We start from the raw sequence: 26,524 nt of genomic DNA, 5'->3' as shown, positions 1-26,524 counted from the left end.
ACAGTAGGAAATACTGGGCAGAGTGGTAAAGGTATATTGTTTCTCATTATTATGGAATGAGGTATGGGGTAGTTCCTCGTTGACCAAGGGAGAAAGAAGCAAATAAATATAACCTGCATAGCTATTGGATTAACCGGCCTCAGGTAACAGGGAACAAACATCCAATCCAAGTAAAGACTATCTGGGGTTAGATGGGCTGTCCAATCTAATGACGATGTTCCAGCAGCTTGGGAATGCAATATATTTGTTTTATCCACCTGAAGGAGGAGGCACATTAGCTAATCTGATTGGGGATCTCGTAGGGGAGCAGTTTTAGTCTGTAGTTACCTAAGAGAAGAAAGCTGTGGTTGGTACTTTCTGTAAACACTGGTAACATCTCTACTTGACGAAGGAAGGCTTGTCATTCCCCTGGGTCTGTACCTTTGGAATCCTTGACATGGTCATGAACACATCAGCAAAATACATCCACTCAGGACTTTATCAAGCTTCCACTGGCCACATTAATAATTTTGGAAATTGACAGGTACATCATGCTAGTATTCAATTTGAAAAATGAATGTAAAGAATACATTATTGAATTTTCTTTTATCTTCCTTCCATCATTAAATATAGTAGTGAGTCCTTAAAAATCTGTTTGTGCCAAGGTTCTTTTAAAGAAATATGGATCCTTTTCTAAAAATTTCCAAGAGCCCCTTAAATTTGGCTCTCTTGGAGGCACATTAGTGATTTGTTTTTGGAGGATGCAGAATTATTTAGAAACTCTTAAAATTTTATTGAAATTTGATTTGCTTATAACCAAAAGTCTTGTCTTAAAACATGCAGTTAGGATCACAGTCACATGTCAAAATAGGATGTCCCTGTGGTTCAGGCAGCATGCCCTAGAAATGGTCAAGTGAATTGAAGCAAAGCAGAAAAATTGAAATAAAATTGTCAAGTGGACACAGGAGACATTGTCATTCCAGCTTATATTTTGAAACTGGACATAGATTGGCAAAATTTGACAGATGTGTCTTCTCTTTCAGCTTACACTTGAATGAAACTGCTGGAACCCATTGAAAAAAAATAGTTTTTGTAATTTTCCCCCTAACATTTATCATTGACATTGGTTTTGTGAGGGCTGAGCATGCTAAATTGAGGATAAAGTAAAAAAGGATCTGAAATAAATGCAAGGCAACTCAGAGTACCCAGACAATATATTTTGCTTTATAACTGACACACTGACCAGTCTACATGGAGTGACAGGTAATTCTCTTTGCTAGTGTATATGCATAGGTACTGCTGGAAAGACCAAAAGTAAACAGTAATAGGATACTAACAATGATATGCCTCATAGGCTGTTAAGCCAATTCATAATTCGATTGTAAAGCTCTTGGCACTAGACTTCGCAGAAATTATTTTCTGTTTTAATAAAAATTTGCTTTGAATAAATGGCATGATTCGGATTTGCTACAATTTTACAAAATTTCTATTTTTCTTTTTCTTTTTCAGTTTATATTAATTTCTATCTGAAAAAGAAATAAATTTCTGAATATGCAGAAAATGTACCATGAATACATAGATACATAAATATTATGTCTATGTAACAATTTGGTTTAAAGAACTCAGAAAGCAAATTTAGCTGAGGTTCATTTTGTATTCATATTGTGGTTCTCAATTTATGGATTATGAACCCTTGGAGGCATTAAAGGGCCCTTTCATATGGGTCATACTTTAGATACTCTGCATGTCAGATATTTACATTAAAATTAATGGCAGTAGAAAAAAATTATATTTATAAAGTTGCAATGCAAATAATTTTGTAGTTGGAGTCACCACAACATGAGGAACTAAAATTAAGGGTCTCAACATTAGAAAGGTTGAGAACCACTGGTCTGGTGGTGGAAATAGATATCACTGGTGCCAAAATGTTGGAATACTAGCATAAAATGTTGTAAATCACAGTTTTTGCAGATTGAAATCTAGTTCATGAGAGGCCCATATCTTGTAAAATAACTGTCATCAACACTGTTGATATTGACAAATGGCAAAGGAGGGAAGCTGAGTTGGCATAGCTATCCTCTATAGCAGAAGATGACTTCCATTGTCATTTGCCTTAGTTATGATCTCTGCTGCTGTAAATACTGATGGTGTCAAAGTTCACATCAAAATGGGAACATTCTGGTTTCCAAACTGCAGGATCATGAGGGAAGCTATGAGGGACCTTGGACTTGTAGCTCAGAGCTTTTGTTCCTGTCCTCTTATCAACCAGGTGGGTTGAGCAGGAAAAAAAAATCAGTTAATATGCAGAGGTGCCATCTCTGGAAGATGTACAGATTATGAATGAATGAGTAGATAATGACATTGATGATGTTGGTCATGATGATTGAAAGCAAAGTAGATACAAACTGGGTTTTTAATCTGGCATTACAGTATCATCATCATCATCTTCATCATCTTCATCATCATCAATTTCCTCAAGAAAGTGAAGTCATTAGTAGTTGATCCATGATTCTATAGTTAATTTCCAGGAGAGGGAAATGATACACATTCCAGAGCAACTAATTCTCATAGTAATCAGTCTTTTAAAAATTAATGGCTATATATTTTACTGTAATAAATGCCTCAAGCCTTCTTAAAAATGTGTGTGTGTGTGTGTGTGTGTATGTGTGTGTGTGTGTATGTGTGCGTGTGTGCACCCATGTTCCCAAAGCAAGAGGGGAGCAAAAGGAGGGAGAGAGAGAGAGAGAGAGGAGTTTGTAGCAACATACCAATGCACTCTAAGTCTGGAATATTGAAGTTGACAATTTGTGAGTGTGAGAGGTGATGATACGTAGTTCTTTTACTCAAAATTGCTGTTAATTATTTTATCTTTGCACCTAAAGATGTGAGGTATTTATTACTGTAGTACATACAAACAAAATCTCACTGTTTTTTATCTCAAAGAAGCTGAACTCTGAGAATTTTCCAAGGCAACATTCAAAACTGTCTGTATACATTTGAAATAATATGCATCAATATTTCATGATTCACAGTCTTAGTAGCAATTTTGAAAAGTGCATGACAAAAGCCACGAATGTCTCCTTCTTCTTTTAGCTCAACCAGAAATAACTATTTAGAGCATTTTTGTTCTAAGTCCAAGGTATAGCATTTTTTAGTTCAGCTGACATTAACAATTACATTTGTCAATATGTATTAAGTTTGGGTGCTATTTAAAGACCATATCGGGCATGTGTTGTTAATATATTAAGTTCTATTTTTCCAATGCAATTGTCTGTTAGCATAAAAAACTTTGAAGGGGATCTGCTTTTTTCCCCCTTTATTTTAAAAGATTCCTGTGAAATGTAGACTACTCTTATTGTAGCAGATGACATTTTTATTTGTACTTGTCTTGCCTCAGTAACTTCTTTTGTATTTATTTTAGCTTTATGATTTCAGAACTGGGATGAGCTGTACTGTGTCTCTTCTCTCTATGACAATACGTGGCAATTTGCAAGCTCAAGTCGTGATTTTTATTAATTGCCTTCATTATTTATAAAGTCAGTGGCCCAAATTTTTAAAAAAAATGGTTAAAGATAAGCAACTTAATTTAAAAAGAATCTTCTAGAGTTACAGAGTGAGATTAAAACTGCCAAGATATATATATATATATATATATATATATATATATATATATATATATGTGTGTGTGTGTGTGTGTACATACCGACCCATCTTTTCTCTTAGGTCTTAAAGTTTGTTTATAGTTTCTCATTTCTATAAATTTGTGGGCAAAATTAAAACTGAAATATTTAAAATGTGTTTTTAACCTATGAGGATGAATAAAACTCATAATATTTATGGTTTAAATGTTTGTTAAAAATCTAATTATATCACTCCTTGTTAAAATTGCACTGAATTTTCAAAGGGCTTTCTTCTTTTGTTAGTAATTGTTTAGAGACCCTCCTAAATAAGCACTGTATCTACATGAGATTACATCATTCTTGTCTTCCTCTCTCCTGTTCCATCTCCTCCCGTAAACCTCTAAAATTCATACCGTCTCTTACATTTTTGCTGCATGTCTTTACATATGTGCATATATATGTATATATATTAAGAACTAAAGTAATTTGCTTTGCTCATATGTATATATGTTTAGGACTAAGCTCTTAAAGCTGACATCATCTATGTTGTTCTCCTAGGAGATCAATTCCCCTTTTCTAAGCTATCATTGACTATCTGTAGCTCTTCATCTAGGGGTGGGATCATATGAAATACCACCTTTTTACTGGCGATGCATTTATTCTGACCATATTCAGACAATATTATTTTTGAGACTTTATGGATTTAGCTTCATTGACATATATAGAAGAAAATATCTTGGATCAGGTATTCTGATTTTCTGACTCTTGAAGTCCTACTAAATCCCGCTTCTTTGATTTTTCCCTGAGCCTTGGGTATAGGAGTTGCATTGGAGATGTATCAGATCACCCCACAATCATTTACTCTCTGCATTCTCAACAACTTTGGATGTATGTAATAGTCTCCATCTTTTCAAAAATAAAAATAAAAATAAAGCTTCTTTGATGATGGGTAAGAGCTACACTTATCTTTGGGGATAAAGATAAGTTACACATTACATTGATTTATAAAAATGGCTTCGGAAGGTTCTCTTCTCAGGGTCTATGGTCTATCCAGAAAAGGGTAGTTGACTAGTTTTGCACTGCAAGAGTGAATTCTCTCATATCGAGTGGAATAAAAATGCAGACAGCAGTGATTGATTACATCTAGGATATAAGTGCTACTGTTGCACTGTTGTAGATATCTTGCCAGGATAGTCATTGTGATGGTTCACGGGCTGTACAGCTGGGAGGGAGTGTTAGTTACGTTTCTATTGCTGTTATCAAACATCATGACCTGTAGTAGTAGGGGCGGCGGGGCTGCGTCCCCAACACCCCAGCCGCCTGCTCGGCTAGCTTATGCCCCGAAATAATTACACGGACACTGTATCCTTTTAATCACTGCTTGGCCCTTTAGCTCTAGCACTTACAGGCTAATTCTCACATCCCGATCAACCCATCTCTAATAATCTGTGAGAACCGGTCTTACCGGGAAGATTCTAGCCTATGTCCATCCTGGGTCGGAGCTTCATGCCGGGAGCGGGGCATGGCGTCTCTCTCAGGCGTCTGCTCCCTAGAGGAGAGCTGTCAAGTCTCTGAGCTCACTTCCTCTTCCTCCCAGCGTTCTGTTCTGTTTACTCCTCCCACCTATCCTCTAAACAATAAAATGGGCCAGGGCAGTTCCTTTATTAGCCAATGACCTTCCTCCATCAATGACCAAGGCAAATTATGAAAGAGTTGAATTGGGCTGATGATTTTGGAGAGCTCGTGTCCATAATGGCAGACATATGGCAAGGAGATAGAACAGCAGCTGAGAGCTCAGCCCAACAATCAGAAGACAGAAAGAACACAAAGCCTGCCCCAAGTGTCACACTTCTTAGAAGACCAAATGTCCTAATCTTCCTCAAACTGGTACACTGAGGACAAAGTAGTCAAATATATAATCCTATGGGGGTGCATTCATATGTAAATTAAAACAGTAGGACAACAGGTTGTTTTTCTCTCTTGGTAGCTTGCATAGAAACACAGAAATTGTATTAATTAAATCAATACCTGACCCATTATCTCTAGCCTCTTATTGGCTAACTCTCGCATCTTGATTTAACCCATTTTTAATAATTTGTGTTCACCATGAGGTCGTGGCTTACTGGGAAAGATTTAGCATGTCTGATCTGGCATCTCCATGGCGATTCTCTCTCTTACTCTGCTTTCTTTCTCCCAGAATTCAGTTCTTTCAACTCCACCTTCCTAAGTTCTGCCCTATCAAAAGGCCAAGGCAGTTACTCTATTCAACCAATGAAAGCAACACATAGACAGAAGGACCTCCTACACCAATCCCTTCTGCTTCTTGGAACAAGCTGAATTTCTGCGTTCCTTGGTAGAAAGTTGTCTGATTTTAGGCGTGGGTATATTACTTATTAATCATTAAGCAGGCATCTTAGTTTCACAGGGCCACTCAAAATTAACATAGGGCTTTCAGATAATTACACAAGTACATACCAGTTCAAGAAGGCCAAAATGTGGTAGAGTATACAAAATTCTCTGACTGAACAATCTAATTAATTAGCTTTCTCCATATGTTTTGTGACACACAAACATTATGTATGTATATATATATATTATATATGTATAATTTACACACATATAATGAGGGAAATTTCTATCTTGTCTCTGACAACAAAAATTTACTTTAAAATGGACTTTGACAATACTTTGTGTTTATTTGTATGACTGTTTATGGATTTAGAAATTGGGACAATCCTTGCTTGAATATATCTGCTTCTTTATTTTCTTTAATATTACTAAAATATTACCATTAGATAAATGAAATAAATTGGAATTCAGGGTAATATTTTATTTGCTGCAATTATCTAACAAAAGCTTTAAAATTTAGTGTGTTAATAGTTAATATTTTATCACTGCTGAGTTTCTTGCATCTACCTGTCAGTTACATATTATGTTTCAGTGTTGGCATTTCAAGCATTCTTCATTTTGAATAAGAGAAAAAGATTTGCTTTATCTGAGGATGTGAATTTTTGTGAATGATACAAGGTTTAAAGAAAATAAGAAAATTTCTCCTTAAGAGGAACTGGGTTTTAAAAGTCTAAATTCTTATACATATATTTTGCAGAATAACGGATTTACCTGAAGACAAAGCATTCTATTCATCAGAGACTAGACAAGAGTTACTCTTGCTTTTGGCAATTAAAGATGATGTTGTCATGGAAACAGTTGATCCTGCTATCGTTCATTGGCTGCCTGGCAGGTAATAATAAGCTATATTTTGTATGAATTATTCTTGAAGTCATGTGTTTAAATTCTTTGAGTTTATTTTTGAGATAGAGTCTCATGTAGCCTAGACTGACTGCAACTCCATATTTTGATTCAGAATATCCTGCCTTCATCTCCCAAGTACTGGGACTGCAGGCTTGCATGTCTATGCCTGCTTATTCTTAGATTCTTTTTAAATGTTGAGGTGAAATTGCACCAGTGTTAAAGACAAACAGATGTTTTTTTCAGAAGTAATAATCGTATTCTTAATTCTGATAACTGTTTTCTTATGGCTCTTCTACCTAATATTTATGAGTCAATATATTTTCATAGAAACTGTAACATCACCTGATATTAAAATTATATTGCTGAATTTCAGAACAGTTTTCAATATTACAATCTAAACTTGAGAACATTCATTTATATGCATTTGTTTTTCTAAGAAATCTGAAAATGAGGTCCTCTCTTGTGTAAGAAAATTCACTTTTTAAATTTTATATTTATGTATTTATTAGCATATGTATTTATAAATTTGTTAGTACATATACATATGTAAAAATAAATAAAGGAAAAGAGGAAGCTAGGGTGAGCAGAGAAGTTTTAGAAGGGGAAAGGGGAAGGGGAGTAGTTATGTAATTATATATATTTTTTTCATTATATTTTTAAATTAAAATATAATTATATCATTCCTCCCCTTCTCATTCCTCATTCCAAATCCTCCATCTGCCCACCCACATCCTCTTCAAATCTATGACCCTCCTTTCTTTAAATATTTTATGTATATGCATACATCTCTATATATGCATTTATATGTGAATATGCATCTATACACACACACACAAATACTACCTTTCAAGTTCATTTAGTGGTGTTTTTTATATCTAACTCCAGAGCTGACAACTTGGTATTGGATAGCCAATTATGGGCCTTATTTTGGAGTAGAAGTAATTCTTCTCTCAATGTCCTAGAGTTGCCTGTATCTATATTTAGGGGTAGAGTCATGTGAGAGGATATATACTTTTTAAATATTATGTTATTTTCCTATCAAATCTTTAAAATTGTTCTTTTTATATATACTTGAGATATTTTGTTAGACTTTAAACAATCTTTGCATAAACTAGACAAAAGGAAAATGTTTCATATTTAAACCCTATGTAATTATTTTAATTCATTTGATACTCTTTCATTTTGAGGAGTTTGAAAGAAAATAAATTTTTTAATGAAGTATACTATATACTATGAAATATAGAACATGTTTTTTGTTTTTCATTTTTTTTGTTATAAAACATCTAAAGGATAAATATGTATGGTAAATAGGAGCATGTTACCTGTGAGATTTGGTTGTTGTACAATAGGGTCATGTATGTTTTGTCTGTGTGCCTCTGTATAGGCATTTTTCCCCTTAACTCATTGTTTATTTTCTTTCTCTGATCCATAAAATCATTTCTCACTATGAAAACAAATCAGCACCCATCTTCTAGGTCTTCGAAGCCCTTTTTCTTTATGAAACCTGAAGCTTAACAAACATAGCCTATATTCTTTTCTAATGAATGAGGCAGATTAAAATGTTTATTAAAACATGGAATTTACATGCATAGATATATTAAAATAGATGTCTGGGCTCTTGCAAAAAAATTTAAATGTTTTTCAAATATTCAAATGATAAAGTGTAACAATTCACAATCAATCTTGTATTAGAAGGTTTCAACTTTGTGAATTAATGACCCCCCCCAGTTTTTTATGTTTTTATTAACATACTTGATTACCCCATGCTTTTTCAGTCCCTGTTCATCTGACCTTGGTGAGCTCCCAATAGATCAGCCCCACTGTCTCAGTGGGTGGGTGCACCCCTTCCTGTCTTGACTTCCTTGCTCATGTTCTCCCTCCTTCTGCTACTCATTTGGACCTTGGGAGCTCAGTCTGGTGCTCCAATGTGGGTCTCTGTCTCTATCTCCATCCATTGCCAGATGAAGGTTCTATGGTGATATACAAGATATTCATCAGTATGGCTATAGGATAGGGCCATTTCAGGTTCCCTCTCCTCAGCTGTCCAAGGAACTAACTGAGGACATCTCCCTGGACTCCTGGGAGCCTCTCTAGAGTCAAGTCTCTTGCCAACCCTAAGATGGCTCCCTTAATAGGGTATATACTTCCCTGCTCCCATATCCACCCTACCTTTATCCCAACCATCCCATTCCCCCAAGCTTCCCCCATCCTCCCTTTCTCACTTTTCTCTCCCCATTTGGAGAGTGAGGGGGAAAGGAGTGGGGGGGAGGGGGAGAGGAGTGGGGGAGAGGGAAAAGATTGGGGGGAGGAGGAAGGAAATAAGAGGCAGGGAGGAGGCAAAAATTTTTTTTCAAAAAAATTCTTCATTACATTTCTAAAACAGTTTCTAATACTGAAGCAAAAAGTTGTCAACACTTTCAAATTTCAGATGTGCGAAAGGTACTTTAGAGAAAGATCAATACAGGCATTGCAAAGTGAATTTTTTTTTTTTAATTTTCTTGGTTTTGTAGAAGAGTAAAGTGGCAAGTCATGTCATCAGGTTTATCCTTCAAGATGATAACATTTGTAAAAGTCACCTTGAAATTTCACAAGTGACAAAAAAAAGCCACACTGAGAAAATGGAAGTGTTGTATAGTTAAGGAAAATGGGACCATTTTTCAAAAGTTTAAAATCTTATTCTATTCCATTTAAAATTTTTCCTATTTGACATAAAAATTGCAATGTGCATATGTCCAAATTTTGTTTTCTTCCTGTTTTCCACACAGTAGTTTACAGAGAAAGGTAGTGTACATAATCCTAAAATGTGAAAGTACCTTTACAGAAGTTAAATATCAGTGAGAATTTATAGATCAGTATCTAAAAGCAGTAGAATGTTCAAGGGAGAGCTAATTTTTTATTTTTGTGTGCAACATACTCTATATAACATACTGCTTTACAGAATTGCTAATCTTCATGTTTATACTAGAGGGAATAATTTTACTCATTTTTGTCTTCTAAAAATATTAAAAGCAGGGTATTATTCTTTATATACTGAATATCAGTATTTTTATTGTATCAGTAAAACTGATAAGATTAGTTCCTGAGCATCACAATTTGGGTGTTTTGGATATTTTGAAATAAGTTACGATTTACTTTTTATATTTATCACAGCGAATGAATTCCTTTAGCCCTGTTTAACAAAAGATGTACAGTCTGTGCAACTAGTGCTGTGTAGTTCACGTTTCTCAATCTTTTCCCAGGAAGCCTTTTGTTAGCCATTATTTTCCGTGTTTTTCTTCCTCCTTTTCTCCTTTGTTTTGACAAGTTGACATTTAACACTAACCATCACAAAAGATGAGACAGATTTAGGTAGAGCAGAGCAAGGAAACAGAACAAGAACATTTTTATTCTGAGGATTCTGACAGGAAGCCAGAAAAGGAAGGAACATTGTTAGGGGTAGAATAAGAGTAATGCCACAAAAATTAATATGATTGATATTAAGGAGTAGAAGCATGTTAACTGAATGGACATGGCGGGGATGACACTACTTATTCCTAGTTGAGGGAACTGAAATAGTCTGTAGGCTTCAGTCTAAGTGACTTTTCCGGTCAGTGTGATTACCTCAAGACTTCTATTTATTCCCAAAATCAAAAGATGACTTTACTTCCTGAATTGTTTCTTTGTGGAATAAAGGCCATTGGCTAAGAATCATTAAGAACTCAAAGAAAGCATTTTTCTACACCTTAAATGCCTAAACATTAACTGTTTAATTATAATGACTTGGAAGCTGGCCCAGTTGTTAAGAACATGTGCTACTCTTATAGAGGGCCTTTGTTCAGGTCTCAGCATCAACTGGTGACATAATCATCTGTAATTCTAGCTTTATGGGATCCAATGACATCTTCTGGTCCCTACAGGTGCTAGACACATACATTCTGTATGTACATATAAGCAGGCAAACATTTATGCTCATAAAATAAAATATAGCAATTACTTGTTCAAGACTCAAGTATTTGCTATCTGGTGTGGAGACATTAACGTGATTGGTGAAACTAGCAATATTTAGTCATATCAAAGTTAATGCTATATTTTAATGTTCACATTTTTATTAGAAAATTTAAACACGTGCCTCTTGAATTATATTGTGTTGGTACAGCACAGCTCCATACATATATGAAATAGGAGCCTGGCCTTATGCAGATGTTTTGTTATATACATGACCAGAAGAAAGCAAGATGAATGAAGATAATAGAGACTTTTAATTTTACCTTTATTTATTATATGTCTGTACATATTTTTATGGGTGCTGTGCAGCTATGTGATGGTGTTTCAGGCGGTCAGAAGAGGCGTCAGATCCTGTGTAGCTGGAGTGATAGGCACGTTTCAACCACCTGATATTGGTGCCAGGAACCAAACTCAGGTCCTCCAAAACAGAGCAAGTGCTAATTAGATTCTCAGCCACCATCCCATTGCCAGATATTGGAGACTTTGTGATGTTACAAAAAAAGTAGTAAATGTCTACTGGGTTTGTTTTACAACAGAGACTGCATATTTCATTAAATGAGTCCATGTTTTCATGTCCTTGTGGGGTAAACATGGTTAAGTCTTTAATCATTCTCTGTGGGAAATCTGAACCTGTCATGTAGCTTTCTATATTGTTTTAGTGTCAGTTTTCTGAGGAAAGGGAAATATTTCAGTGCAATGCCCATTGATAGAGAAAAATATTTGTGAGATCTATTTAAAAACATCATAGAGAAAGTTACAGTTTCCTATAAAACTTAGAAAGCATTTTTATTTTACCAACTTCTCATAGAATGATAGTGAATATTTGGTTAATCATCCTTTACTACTGCTTTAGTAACATCCAGGAATCATGTGTCAAAATGAGTAGCTATTTATCCTGGAATGGATTAGTTTCACAAGAATAGACTGTTGGATTTCTTTTAGTAAATATTATAGTAGGATTTCCAATGCATACTCTAGTTTGCAATGATGATGAAGTCCTTGAGATGGCCCTGTTCTGTTTATCCCAATAACTGGCCTGATCTAATCAACTAATGAGATTGTCCCAACAATATTTTCTTGGTTCAGGGACCACTTTTGCTTATACAGTGTGGAACATGTCATATTTCACAATGGATCTTGGCAAATAATCATCAAATCTAAGTTACTCTGGTAGCTGCTCTGCAGTAACTTTGCAAGTTAAGTTCAGGAAAAGCTTAACATGGCAGATGTGGTAAGACAGGTCAAGGACTATATAGCTGTTTGCTGACATCTTGCTGACCTGGTTCCCCTGCTGGCTTAAAATGCATAAAAGTTCTATTGGTGACATTCTTTCACTGAGAACAAATTTGAAGAATAGAACATTTTCTTTCAGTTCCTGGTTTCAGAGGTTTGGCACATGGTTGTGGGCCTGTAGTGATGCAGAGCTTATGAGTGTGAAAGCATTTGACAGGAGATCTTTTATCTTTTCGAATGGATGGGAAGTAGAAGAAAGAAATGGAGGAGTGGATCATAGATAGAACGTGGCTCAGTGACATACTCCCTCCAAATGGGTACCATTTCCTTCCAATGATGGCGTCATGTTATGAGTCCACCAATGAGTCAATCCATTCACAAGGTTCAAGACATCATGTCATGGTGACTGAAAAAGCCTTCACAGACATGCCCAGAGTATGATCTGCTCCTAGGAGAGTCTCAATCCAGGTTCCAACAAGATTAAGCATGTATTGTGTGACAAATCTTTCTTGACAATATATAAAAAAAAAAAAAAAAAAAAACACACATCCATCCAATCATCCCAGATAGGGAAGCCATGGCAGATCAAATTACAGATACCACCAAAGTCCAATTAGTGAACCAATGTGTTTTGTTATGATTACTTAAAGGAATATATGGGAGTGGTTACTTACAGGAATATGGGTGAAGGGTAACTTACAGAAGCAGAAATGTTTGAAATAATACTGCCCACTCCAGCATGGTGGTGCTCACAAAAGCTGGGAAAACTGAAGGCAGCTCAACAGGGTGGCCAGGACCCTTTCCAGGTACCCCAGTTGGTGGAATGCTCTCCTAGGCAGCTCAGCTGGTTTCTTCTTCCAGGCAGCTGGTCAGGGTCTAGGAGTCTTTGCAGCTTTTCTCCAGTGAGAGTATTCTGTGAAGCTCAATTTGTTTTCCCTTTGAGAGGTTCTAACTCTCAGCTATTTCAATTTACTTTGACAGAGTGGGACCTAGTGTATATGGTGGTTTACTGAGTACCTGAAGCTATTTTTACTTGTTTGTCTACCTGCTTAAGGAGTTTCTCTGCAAAATGGAGTGTTTTAATCTCAGAGGAGACTGTCACAGACCATGACAATAAATATTACCAACACCAAAAAGTGACAGTCATGATTTTATCAAGCTTTGACCCTTGAACCTATTGCCATTACTTTGACCTTTGAACATATTGTCATTGAGATTAGACTGTTCCTTTGGAAGAAATGTAGATGGCATTGTATAAGTAATTTTAATAAAAATTACCAATCTTACAGTCAAATATGAAGTTTAATATGAATTAGACTCATGCTTATTTCAGCATTGCATATTTAGTTATGGTAAACTAAATTCACAACTATAGCTTATGTGGTAAACTAAAATTCTCTATTTGTCTTATGCCAGTGGTCTCATTTCTTCTAACACTATTCCCATCCATTGACACATGACTTTGTGTTCCCCCAGCATAATCTCCATTATGTTCAATGCTATCACATTGCTATTTACTTGCTTTGTTAGTTTTCTCTATAGACTGTAATTTCATAATGATAGGAAAGTAAAACAAACTCTTCAAGGTCTCCAATGTATAGCTGTAGTGTATATTTTTTCAATTAGTTTTCATAACACCACACTTGTCATCACTTATGAAATGATTAAGGATAGTTATTGGGTTACAATTAACCTCGATGTAGATTTAAAACTATCTGATTTTTTTTTTTTGGTGTTAGATGTTATACTTCAAGAAAGCTGTTTTACATAGAGATGGCTCTCATGTCTTCTGTCTGTGAACAGTGTAATATAGCTTGATAGCACTGAGACTGGTAAAATGGAGATGCCCCTGATCACTGTCAGGGCACCCCTCGGGAGATTCCCACAGTACCATCACCCTCCACGTAATTTACAGATAAACTCATTTCATATCATTCTCTTGATAGCAGCAACTGACCTCTAGAATTTTTTTTATTTATTTCATTTAAATCTTGACAGGCCAGACAAATAGGCATGGGAGCACCAGTGAAAGATATAAACATGATTGGTACATTTTGTTCCCATAACGTTAGTCATTAACCAAACATATTGAAGTTTTCTGCATCTGATGTGGACTAAGAAAAGGTTAAGTAAACTTTAAAAACATGTTTTGGAAGTGTAATTAGGATTCAACAAACATATAATTTAAATAAAACTCACATTTCTGTTTAGCTCTTAACATAGCCATTGTCTCAAAAGCACCTCGTAATTAGTCCACTAAGTCTTCCAAATAAAGTGCTCATTCAAACTGATTTAATTTCTATTACCTAAGTGTTAAGCTGTCTTAAAGTATTCGTCACAAAAGTGTTTTAAAATGTCCCCTGTATAGTATGCCTTTCCATGAACTGAGTCCTATTAGAAGAGCTAACTGGATGGGAGTTCCCATTAAAGTGCAGTAGCTTAACTTATGAATAATGAAGTATAGGAGAATGAATGCACACACCCAGTCACATACAAACACACACATGCCTGCGTTCATGTGAGCCTTTGTTGTTCTGAAGCAATGTATTTCAAGTGTTTCCTCAAAGAGAAGGCAGAATTGATGCCAGTCACTTTGTGTCCTTGTTCTTCTCTTTTCTCACTCATCTCTGTCATTTCAGAGGGGGAATTTAGGTCTTTGTCCTCTCTAATTTTTTAGTATTGCCCCAGCCTTACTCCTCATCTCTCTGCTTTCTGTTCCTTTTCTTTTTCTCCCTTGTATCCAACATGCCGCAAACCAGGATATCTTGGCTGAATACTAAGCACCAGCTTTATGGAGGTTATAGTAATGATATGTGAAGTGGAGGAGTCCAGGATGACTCAGGCTGCAGTCAGTGTAGGAAGGAAAGGAAGCTCAGGTAAACAACAGAGGGAATGCAGCCATGATATAAGATTCCAATTAAGCAATACATACAGAGTACTGGGAGTGGTCTCATTGGTTACTTGGAGAAATGAAGATTCGGAAAGGAGGAGATGCCATTTGAGTTGGACCCCAAATAATTACTCTGGTTATTTATTGAGCTCTTACTATTTCTGAAGCATCATGCTAAAAAATTCCTCCGAGTTGTATCATTAATTCTTTAGTTGATTCTCTTACCCTTTCATTATTTTTAATCCTATTTTACAAATGAGGAACTGGGAGTCTTGACACATTAAAGAACTTCATAAAATTTACATACTTAAAGGACTCAAACTTGCATTTAGAGCCTAAGACTTAGTCTAAGGAAGTGGCTTACAGTACTTTTAAAGCATATATACACAAGATCCTGTGTTTAAATGCTAGTATTTTAGTATATAGAATCCTGTATGTTAAATAAAAACACCAACATATATACAAGAGAAATAGTTCACAGCATAAAGCATTATCATTATACTAAAGCTGAACATAACTTAAGACAATATGCAGAAAAGTTAAAGTTTAGAGAAAAGTATAACATACGCTTGCTTTTTTTTTAATTTATACAAGGCCAGCATAGAATAACAGTTAGAGTCAAGACAATAACTGATGTGTATTTGAAGATTGATGTGTGGCAATCCTGACTCAACATTTGATTTTGATTAGCTCATTACTGAGTTTAGATATAAAAGTAGTATTTGTAATGATAAATAAAATTGCATATATTTATGCCATAGAATTATTTTGTGTTTGTATGTTGTTAACACTTGAATCTGGGTCCTTCATTTGCAAGTGAAGTCCTCGACTGTTGAGCTATATGCCCCATTCTACATGTTTAAATATGTGTGATAAATATGCATATATATTATGAAATGATTTTAAAGCTTATTAATGTATCTATCACATCGTATTTGTTGAGAACTGTCTTGTGAATTGTTTGGTTTACTGCTGTACTTAATATGCTGGGCAGCGGAGCTCCAGAAGTATCCTCCTGCCTGTATGAGGGTCTTTCACTCAGTTGCGACTACTTCTTCCTGCATTCCTCTGTCCCTGGTAATTGCTGTTCTACTCTCTGCTTCTGCATGCATGGCTATTTGAAATTCAATAGACAAATGAGATCCTGTGCTATTTGTTTTTCTGTGCCTGAATTATTTCAGTTAACACTGATGTGCTGTAGGTCTATCCATGAATGTGCTAACTTAAATAAAACTAAAATCCTATGAGATTGATAATTTTCTCGTTACCTCATAGGCAGCAACTGAGGTGCAGATGTATTAATACTTTTTCTAAGGTTATCACCCTTATTAAGTGGAACTCAGGTTTTGAATCCAGGCAGTAATCTTTGAAGTCTTCATTTGCTATTGTGGTAGTTAAGCCTGTGCCCACAGAGAATTTGGAATGTTGTTAGACCAAATTGAGATTGGCCATAAATGTAAAATACGTCCTGAATTTCAGAGATGTATTATTTTAACAAGGACAAAACATGCATTATTAAAAGTTTTTAAAATGATTGCATGTTTAAATAATAAGATTACACATTTGAAGTTATATATATATATATAATGAAATTAATATATATATATATAATGAAATTAATTTCTTTGATATTGTTTTCCTTTCTTTAATTAGAAAAATTCACATTGTTTTATGTCATGAACATAACTGTAGTTGGTAGTATGGCTAAAGGAAAGGTGTCAGGCCTAAATATTGGTGTGTGTTACCATTTTTGCTTTGCTCTAAAAATTTTGCTACAATGGGCTATTAATAGGCTAAAGTGGAAGAAAAAGAGACATAAGTGATTCTGAAGGGTACAGTTATAGATCACCTGAGTGGTAAATTATATGCCTGTTGCATGACTCCTACTAGGGACATATGGAACAATTCCCACTTATCCCACCTAGGGCAGTGATGACAGATCAAAAAACAGTTCCATCCAAGTTTGTCTTGGTGAACTTCTGAGTTTTTAGGGTTCCTTAAAAGAACATGAATAACTTAAAAGCAGCTTTATCACTGAAAAGCCTGCCCCAGCATGGGTAAGGATCAAGAAATCCAGATTCTTACTTGAAATCAGCTCCACTGAAACTCTCCTCTTCTTAGCATGTGTTTTTTGCATATATAACTTCAAAATAGGGCCTTCTGAAATATGTAAATTTCTAGGCTCCAGAGTCTTATAAGCTTTGATAGCTTCCTGAGTTTTAGGAACCCAGCCTTCTCCTTAAGGAGGAATTGTTTCTATTCTCAGGAAATAGCTGTACAACAATGCCCAACCAAGGGCAGTTGGTATGAAAAGATAACATTGAAGAGGAGTAAAATGAGAAAGTCAAAACTGAACAAGTGTGACAAGCAGTTGCATGGTTCCTGTAAATGAATGGGACGATTGCTAAAGGGGCCCTTTAAGTTTGAAATGGAGGGGGAAAATAATGAAGCGATTAGCACAAATTAAATGACACAGAAAGATACAGGGATTTGGAACTGTTTAAGACATTCACAATGTTGAAGCATATTTGAATGACAGGAACTGGGATCTGTCTACACCCAAAGACTGAAACTCTATCAATATCAGTATCGACTTGGGTCATGACACAGAATCCAGGTGAGGGGGTCTTTATATAGTGAATATAATCCATGAGACAAATTAAACTGAGATTTGGAAATTAAATATGAAGAAGACCAGTTGCCATGCTCTCATAAAGAGATGAAGAAGTACTGAGCAAAAACTTGGTAAATTCCCCAAGCCAGCAGCAGGATGGCCAAAGGTGAGACCTTCTCAGATTTGCGAGTAGAGAGACAGAGTGGTATCATGTGTTGTGACTTGTGATTTGGAAGCCTTACATTATTGAAATGTATAACTTCAAAGAATATGCCTTTGCATGCATATGTTTGTTGTGTGTGTATGTATATTCACAAGTATTCAGTTCTGCACATATTAATGTATACAGACAGTTGATATTAGGTGTCACAGGGATTCTCAGTTTAACCTTAAGCTCAGAGATTTGGTTAGTCTTAGCTAGCTCTTTTGGCTTAGTGATCCCTTGTCTCTGCCGTTTTAATGCTGGGATTGCAGGTGGCCACCATGCCCACACACTTTTTACATGTGCTGTGGGGTTCCAAACCCTGGTCTTGGTCTTCCCTGTCATGGGGAAGGCTCTGTATTCTCTGGCCCATATTAATGGCTTCTGAAGGAATAGTTTTTGGCCAAAAAATATATGAACTATGTTAAATTCTCATACTACTTTAATGATATTGAGTGGTACTTCTATAAAGTGTGTGTGTGTGTGTGTGTGTGTGTGTGTGTGTGTGTGTCTGTGTTTGGAGCTACCTGTGTTTAAATGAGGTTTATATGTTTAGGTGCTTGATCTCAATTACATGGTTAGTTATTAGCACAGAGGGGACTTTCTCCAAATTGAAGTTCCATTCTAAGCCTTTAGGTTACATAAAGGGTTTTGTGAATACCGTTTGTTCCAGGTACTTTTGCAGCAAAGTACTGTGTGACTATTATTGATAGTGGGTAGAGTAAGAGGTGATACACATAACTGAGAGGAAGTACTCTCTCTCTCTCTCTCTCTGTGTGTGTGTGTGTGTGTGTGTGTGTGTGTGTGTGTGTGTGTTTGCTTGTGTGCATGCACGTTGGTCTGTGAAGGCATAGACTTTGGCATATATGTGAAACATTAGGAAGTAGACTCTTGGAAATATTTTTGAGCATATTCATTTCTGAAATATTCCAGGTGAAGAACTTTACTCAAATGAATAGAAGCAGAACTTCTCTGACAGCTTAGGCTATAGAAAGGAGGTTGTTCATTGCAGATGAAACTTTCTTTAAATTAGAATCCCCAACATGTAGGGTATTCTTTGGTGTGGCTTATAGACATGTCCAATCATGGCCTGTGGTCTGTATCTACCACAAAATAGCTGTGATATAAATAAAATAATGCACACATACTCATAATATTACAAGATGTTTTGATAGTGCTGTTGTTTCTTGAGTGTGACCTTGGTGGGTAAAAAAAAATCACAATTTCACGTCAGAAGTTTGGACATATCTGGAGGATCGAATGAGCTTGATAGTCTGATCATGCTAATATTGATAAATAGTCCTCATGGCTACTGTGCATACTTGCCTTGCCTTCTTGAGGAATGGATTTCTCTGGTAAAATAGTGAGCATGTGTCATATATATAGCTGAAGTAATTCTTACTGATACATTAATCTATTACTCAAAATGCTGAAGACCAGATACTTTAAAAATAAAAGATTTACAGTAGCCCAGAGGAAAATGTTTGCATTTTCTTTTAATAGTCTGTCTTTATTTTTCTTCTTGATGTCTTCAGGGATGCAATGTTCAATACCTTATCTAACCTCCATGAGGTTTTGTGTTTTTGAGGTTTCTTTTGCTTTGGAATAGAGGTGTTATTCTATTGTGATCAAATGGAATACACAGAATTATTTCAATTTTTCTAAATTTGTTGATATTTTCTATGTATCTCAGTGTGTAGACTGTTTTTGAGAAACTCCTGTAGGCTGCTGAGAAGAAGGTGTGTTCTTTCATGTTTGGATGAAATATTCAGTAGAGAGTTATGTTAGGTCCATTTGGCCGACTTCGGTTATTCCCTCTGTACTTCATTTATGTTAGATAAATGAGATCCAAAGTGGTTAATCTGTGTTCAGTATTTTGTTAGTATTTAAAACACTGAATTCAAATAGTGTTTTTCTGGCCATACTTCCCCGTTGCTAATCTTTGCTTAAAAAGAAAGAAAACAAAAATGTTATATTATCTAAAATTATAGAAAAATGAAAAATCCTATCTTCATAACTGGCCATTAAATTATTATCTTTTTCAATAGTTTGTCTGTCACATTCTTATCTCTACATTTGGATTTGTTTTCTCTCCACACCATCTGGGCTTAATTTTCTTTTTTATCAGGGTCCTGGTGACAAAGCTAATATTTCTAGCTGTCAATTAAAAAGAAAAAAAAAATGTATGTTTTAACTTTAAGGGTAATGCTAGTGATTTATTTATTTTTTTTAAAGTGAGAGAAATCCCGGTGCACTCACGCTGATCTGTGTTTCAAATCATCCTGAATATCTTTGTTAGGTGCTGTCATGGCAAGGTGGGAAGTGATTTGATTATTTTACTTGCTCTTGTTGAATGATCATAGAAGCCTTAAAATCCTATCATGGAAGTTAGTCAATAGAAACAAGTGAAGGGTTGCTTCTGAGTACTTTGTCCAGTTTTTTTTTTTTTTGTTTTTTGTTTTGTTTTGTTTTTTGTTTTTGTCAGTTTCACTGTGTAATGAGAAAAGGATTTGGGTGCTCTTTAATCTGCCATTACAAATTGTTGTTGAGATCTACACATCACTTATTGTAGGAATATGAACTTTACTTGCTTCTTCAATTTTGCAAACAAGAAGGAAGGCTGCTAATGTTGAAAATTGAGGCACCCAGGCAGTTTTTGGATCACCTGCTGCCATTGTGACATTGATTAGGTCACCCACCCACAGGCATGAGAACACTAATAAAACTATGCATCACTCAAATAGCACCTAGATTCCAGGCATGGCACTTTCTTGTTCTACAGTGACAATATCACGGGCATATTCTGTACTGAGAATGTTCCCAACATGAACAGCCATTTCCTGTACCACCTATGAAGCTTCAAGGGCTCATGGCAGCCTTTATGTGTTCTTTTATATTAGTTCTAAGTTTTTTGAAGTAAGGCTCCCAGCTTTGTAATCTCCAAACAAACTTTTATTAATAATTGTCCCCTTTGCAGTTTCATATAGTACTGTAATGACTCCCAGATATATTGTATAGGAAATCAGAATCTTCCAGTCTAATAACATGTACATATGGAAGTGATCCTCAATTTCAAATATGTGCAAACATATAGCACAATGACAATAGATGTAGTATAATTATGTGAGAAATATGACTCATTGTCTATTGAACAATGTAGTGTGTGGGTTGCTGAGTGAACATCGGATTTTAACTAAGAGATATCATTCATTGTGGCATATATGTAGCAATACCTGGCTTTCTAAAATTTGCTTTATTGCACCATGTAGAGAGTTCAGACTATTTATTGCTGTGGCTTAATCTAGTCCTAGCTTTGGAATTATTCCTATTTTAGGAGACTAAAGAAAATATTTAGCTAAGAACAGCATAATAAGAATCTGTATATTTTCATGTTGTTGAGGTCTTTTGTTATGATGTTTCTAATTGGTCTTAATAATAAAGAAAACTGGAGGCAGGTGTTAGGGAGTGAAAGCTGAAAGATTAGAGAAGCAGAGCATCCAGCCACTAGTTCTTATCTCTTTGAAATCCTCAGACCAAATGGGGTATTCTGTCTCTACAATTTCTGAGACTGAATGTTTTGAGTTCCTGTATCCTCCCACCTTATATTCCTTTCTTTATCCAGCCATATCCCTTTCCTGTTTCCACCTCCCTAGTGATGGAATTAAAGGTATGTGGTCCCAAGAGCTTGAATTGAAGGTGTGAGCTCTGTTCTTCCTTGAGAATGGATCAATCTCAAGTAGCATTGGGTGGCCTTGAGCTCACAGAGATCCACCTGCCTCTGCCTCTCAAGTGCTGAGATTAAAGGTGTGTGCCACCACTGGCCTGGCCTCTATGGTTACCAATTGTTTTATCCCCACATTCTGATCTTCAGGCAAGCTTTATTTGTTAGATCACAAACAAAATATCACTACAGTCTTTGAAAGTTATTACCTGTTCATTTGTTGAATTTCCATATTACTTTGGATACAAGGTGAAGTTTAGAGTTTTTCCACCAAGATGAGAACTGCTGCATGCACTGTTATGAATATTCCCACCCCCTTACTCTTTGACAAAGTTTCTACCCTACATAGATTAATAGCCACCTTTGTCTTAGGCTTAATATTTATAAGTATTCACTAAAGTAGAAAAGTACTATCCCATCCTATTTTTTCTCTCTTTAAAGATACAGAGTTGTGATTAATAAAGCCATTTATGGTATGGGAATTTCTTCTGTATATGTGTTGCTTCTATTGGTTAATGAATAAAGCTGCTTTCAGCCAATGGCTTAACAGAGTAAAGCCAGGTGCGAGATCCAAACAGAGATGTAGACAGAGAGTAGGCAGAGTCAGGGAGAAGCCATATAGCTGCCACAGGAGACAGACATCTCCACTGAAGCCCGCCAAAACTTTGCTGGTTGGTTATGACCTCGTGGTGAGGCACAGATTAATGGAGATGGGTTAGTTTAGGATATAAAAGCTAGCTAGAAATACGCTTAAACTGTTAGCCAATAGTATTGCAAATAATGTAGTTTCTGTGTGATTATTTCAGGTCTGAGTGGCTGGGAATGAACAAACAAGCAGCCTCCGACAACACATTTATTACACTACTTTCTCATAAATTACTTTTCTCAGATATAATTCAAAATTTAATGCAACACTAAGCAAAAAATATGCACTAGTGTCAATTTCCATTTATTTCACTGCAAAAGTACTGCAAGTCTTTGCATCAAAAATCTCCTCGTAGTTATATCATTTGTATACTTGAGAACTGAATGTCCCAGAGATATTGGCTAACAGGCCTAAAGGTATGGAAATATTGAGGGAAAATCTTATCTATTTTGATTCAATGTTATGATTGCTTTTAGTAATAGGCCCATTCCCTCAACAAAGAATGATTAACAGACTTTTAAAAAAGCATTCTAGATAAAGATATTTTCACTTTTCTTCGGCTGTGTGGCCCTTGATAAAAGTACTCAATCCCATTGTTGTGGAAGTTTTATGTGGAACAAGTAACACATGAGTGTAAATGAACTCTAGTAAAATCTGATTTATGGAAATGGAAATTAGAAGTTTATGTACTGGTCACATACCACTAAATCTTATCCTTTTTGAATCACCATTGCCCAAAACCACATAACATACATACTCACATGACATAATTTTTCATTTTGAGATCTTTCATGAAGGAAGTATTTATCATGTTTTCAATTACAAGGTATTTTTCATTATTCTGGGATGGGGAACAGAGTGCAGAGATTGAAGAAAAAGAGAGAAATTGCCAACAGCTGAGTCTTTGGGATATGTATAATCCAATTTTCTGTACTGAATTTATGATCAAGTTGTATTATTTTAGTCTTTACTATCAAGACAGACCCTCTTCTTGAAAAAAGGGCAAAGCAATTCAGTCATAAAGCATAATAAATCAGTCCAACGTACTTATTTGATTAAAAAAAGGTCATTTTATCAGTCATTTGAAACGGATTGCTGTCAGACATCCATTCCTGCTTCATTCTCTGTATGGCCTAGTTCTGTGGAAGTAGAGAGTACCTTCCAACCTGCTGAGTTGCGGATTGCTTATTTCTTGTTGGAAATCCTAAATTTGACTTTATGTTCAATATCTTCAGATATTTAAATGGAAATTCTGTAATCCAAATCTGAGTCTTTGAATAAATGTGACCCAGTGGTCAAAAATTGCACCCCTGTAAATAAATCATTTTCTACATACTGGTGATAGGTTATATTCTTTTCATATAATTGTGAAATTTCAGATTTGAAGAACCCCAAAGCTCAATGCATGAATAAAAAGAGCAAATATGGGGACTGGAGAGATGTCTCAGTGGGTTAGAATCCTGACTGCTCTTCCAGTGGACCTGGATTCAACTCTGAGAACCCAAATGGTGGTTCAAAATCATCTATAACTCGAGTCTCAGTGGGAATCTCATGTCTTCTTCTGGCCATAATAGGCCTTTATGTCACTTCAAACACATAGTGGATGGACATAGGCAAAATACCCATACACATGAAAGAAGATAGATGATAGATAGATAGATAGATAGATAGATAGACAGACAGATAAAAAGAAGCAATAGGGAAATGCCAAGGCAGTCAGTTGATTAGTTTGAATATTGTCACTTTTACCCTAACTTCAGAATGTTTACTCAGAAGTAAGTATTGCATGAGAGCTATGAATACGGGATAGGAAATAGTTGCCAACATTTCAGTTAATGACGCCACACCCTTGCACATTAATGGGGCATTTCAAGATGAAGAGGACATAAATTGGGAATGGGACCTGTTGGGAAAGATACAGGGGCAGTTCTGGGGGAAAACAAGTAGTGGACAGTACTGCATTTCCTTGAGCACAGTCATGGAAAAATCAATTTGAAGATAAGTCAACAAAGAAGGATAGGATTTCTGTTCCGTTTTAACTAAATTTATGGTTCTTGTAATTGATTTCTTGAGAGTTCAGTGTATTTTTCAAGACCCTCATGTTCACTTCTGTAAAGTAAATAGCCACAGCAGACTTCCTGCAAGGTCTGTCTACTGAAGGAGTCCAGTGGAGAAATGCAACCTGTTACACTCTGTTTTGTTTTAATGGCAAGGGCAGCTGCTACTTTCAAACAAGTCATTAAAACCCAGAAATGGGGCTCTGCATCAGCACTCTGTTCTGCAATAGATTACTCGTGGAGTGCTGTTGCTATTGAGAGTGCTATTATGTGTGTGTTCCAGCAAAGCTGCTCCTGTGTAGTACCACATTTACAGTACTCAGAAGGGAGTGGATTGGATGCGCATGACCCACAGCCTGAAAACTGCCAAACAGAACCAACCAACTAATAACAGAAGATGACTCCCTTAGTATCTTACATTATCTCTTCCTTTTTTAAAAAATAAAGAGCCATGCATATGGCATTGAGTTAGCTATTCTGTGCAAGAAGATAATTTTTACTATGAATTATTTTATAGTATAAAATGTATATTTGTTAGAGGTAAAGTGTCTGCTTAGAGTTTACCCCTGGGAATTTTTGGTCAGTCTTGGATCATGTAAAATAATTTATTATGGCGCTGTAACACACACATACAAACAGAGAGGCTGACTTCCATTCTAATGATAATTAACCAATATTTCTAATATATACAATTTTTAGATTTGTGGGTATGTCTGTTAAATATGGTTACATTTTCTGCAGGCATAAAGCACAGTTATGGGGCATGGAAGTAAAAACTTGAGAGATGGTAGTATATATTAATAAATATGTTTAAGACAAATAGGCAACTCTCTAAGAGCTCACAGTGGCAAGAGAGATGGTTACTAAATGGTAATTCTAAGAAAAGATGCATGTAAGAATGCCAGGTAGAGTTTCTCAAAATCATCTCGCACTCCTCAGGTTGCTCACCATGCTTTATTGCCCAAACACTCTCCAGAATTGGAATGTATAATGAGCTTCTAGCTGAACTTTTTTTGTAGCTCCAAAGATCAGTTATTTATAATCTGTGTCAATATTAAAGAAAGCAATACATTTTTAAAAGGCCAGTTTTTGGTTGACTTTGTGTTTACTTAAAGTTGGGTATGTTAATTAATACAGTGTCTCATATGGGGCTTAGTACTTAATGGGCAATATAGATGATTGAGAACGTACGTGTTCACCAGCCAAGAACTTATTGATGAGAGACAGGTCCATACTATGCATCACTGAGAATTAAAATAAAATGTGTCCCTTTATGTGATAGCTTTGTGAAAACTCACATTTCTTCTTTCCTCTCCAAGACTGCCCAGGAAATAGCAGGTCAGTGGCTTAAGAAAAGATTCTTTTAGTTAGGAACTGTAAGGCCATTTTCAAAATACTCATGATATAATATTTTTATTCATTGACATTATTTGTTTTGTTTAAATATAAATCAATATAGAAAATATTTTGTACTATCACCCACTCCCCTAAAAAATAATAATTGGTAATACTGTAAGCAGGAGAAGTATGTGTCTGAACCAGTGGCTGTCAAACTGAGAATGAGAAGGTATCAATGAAAGTGCTAAGGAAATTGTTCATTTTGTAATACTGCTTACACTTGAATACAGATCTCAACAACAGGTATGTCCCAAATATTCTGTAATCCCAGAACTGTAGGGATTTAAGGCAGGAAGAATCATGGGGTTTTCTGTAGTGTAGCTCTAAGTTCAGTAAGGGACCCTGTCTCAAAGAATAAGGCAGAGATTGATAAAGCACAGTGCATAATGTCCTTTGACATCAACCCATGTCACAAATGTACACACATATGTGTCCAAACACCACACACACACGCATGCACACACACACATGTACACACACACACAGCACTTACATACATAAAAAAGAACACATTGGTTAGTGGTGATATTTAATTTTTATTAACTAAATTTATTCAGTTATTTTACATCCTTACCTCAGTTTATGCTGCCTACTCTCCTCCCATTACCTCCTCCTACATCCCAGCATCCCCTCAATTCATTTCTCCTGTGCTAGCACTAAGAAATAGAGAGGAAGGAAGCAGATTGGGTAGAATAGAATTTAGTTGGATTGAATAAAAAGAAAAAAATATCACTGCCCAGAATGACTTAAGGACTTGTATTATTTCAGGAAAAAATATTTTATGCCTTTTGCTGCTTATAAATGAGTATTGTATATAAATGCATCACTTAGAAGCCTTGAAGCAGGGCAGTCTATGTATTTTGAGAAACTCACTTCTCACTAATTGCAGACACAATTTTGGAAAGTCTGCCTTTCATGTCATTTTTCC

At 35.7% G+C, this 26,524-nt stretch overlaps 1 protein-coding gene across 3 annotated transcripts in view; it reads left to right on the top strand.

The window, feature by feature from the left end:
- Cntn3 (contactin 3) overlaps positions 1-26,524 on the top strand; it is a 396,565-nt gene that overhangs the window by 83,216 nt on the left and 286,825 nt on the right. For all 3 annotated transcript variants that reach the window (XM_041639553.1, XM_041639546.1, XM_041639547.1), the window contains exon 2: positions 6,706-6,840. In XM_041639553.1, the coding sequence (XP_041495487.1) occupies positions 6,786-6,840 (55 nt within the window). In that variant the 5' untranslated portion in view covers positions 6,706-6,785. The remainder of the gene's footprint in view (positions 1-6,705; positions 6,841-26,524) is intronic.

Source organism: Microtus oregoni, unplaced genomic scaffold (assembly GCF_018167655.1).
Source record: "Microtus oregoni isolate MIOR12 unplaced genomic scaffold, Mior012 000002F_ref0000024, whole genome shotgun sequence".
Taxonomy (NCBI): Eukaryota; Metazoa; Chordata; class Mammalia; order Rodentia; family Cricetidae; genus Microtus; species Microtus oregoni.
The sequence above is the reverse complement of the archived record's forward strand: the minus strand, read 5'-3'. Positions and strand labels throughout refer to the sequence as shown.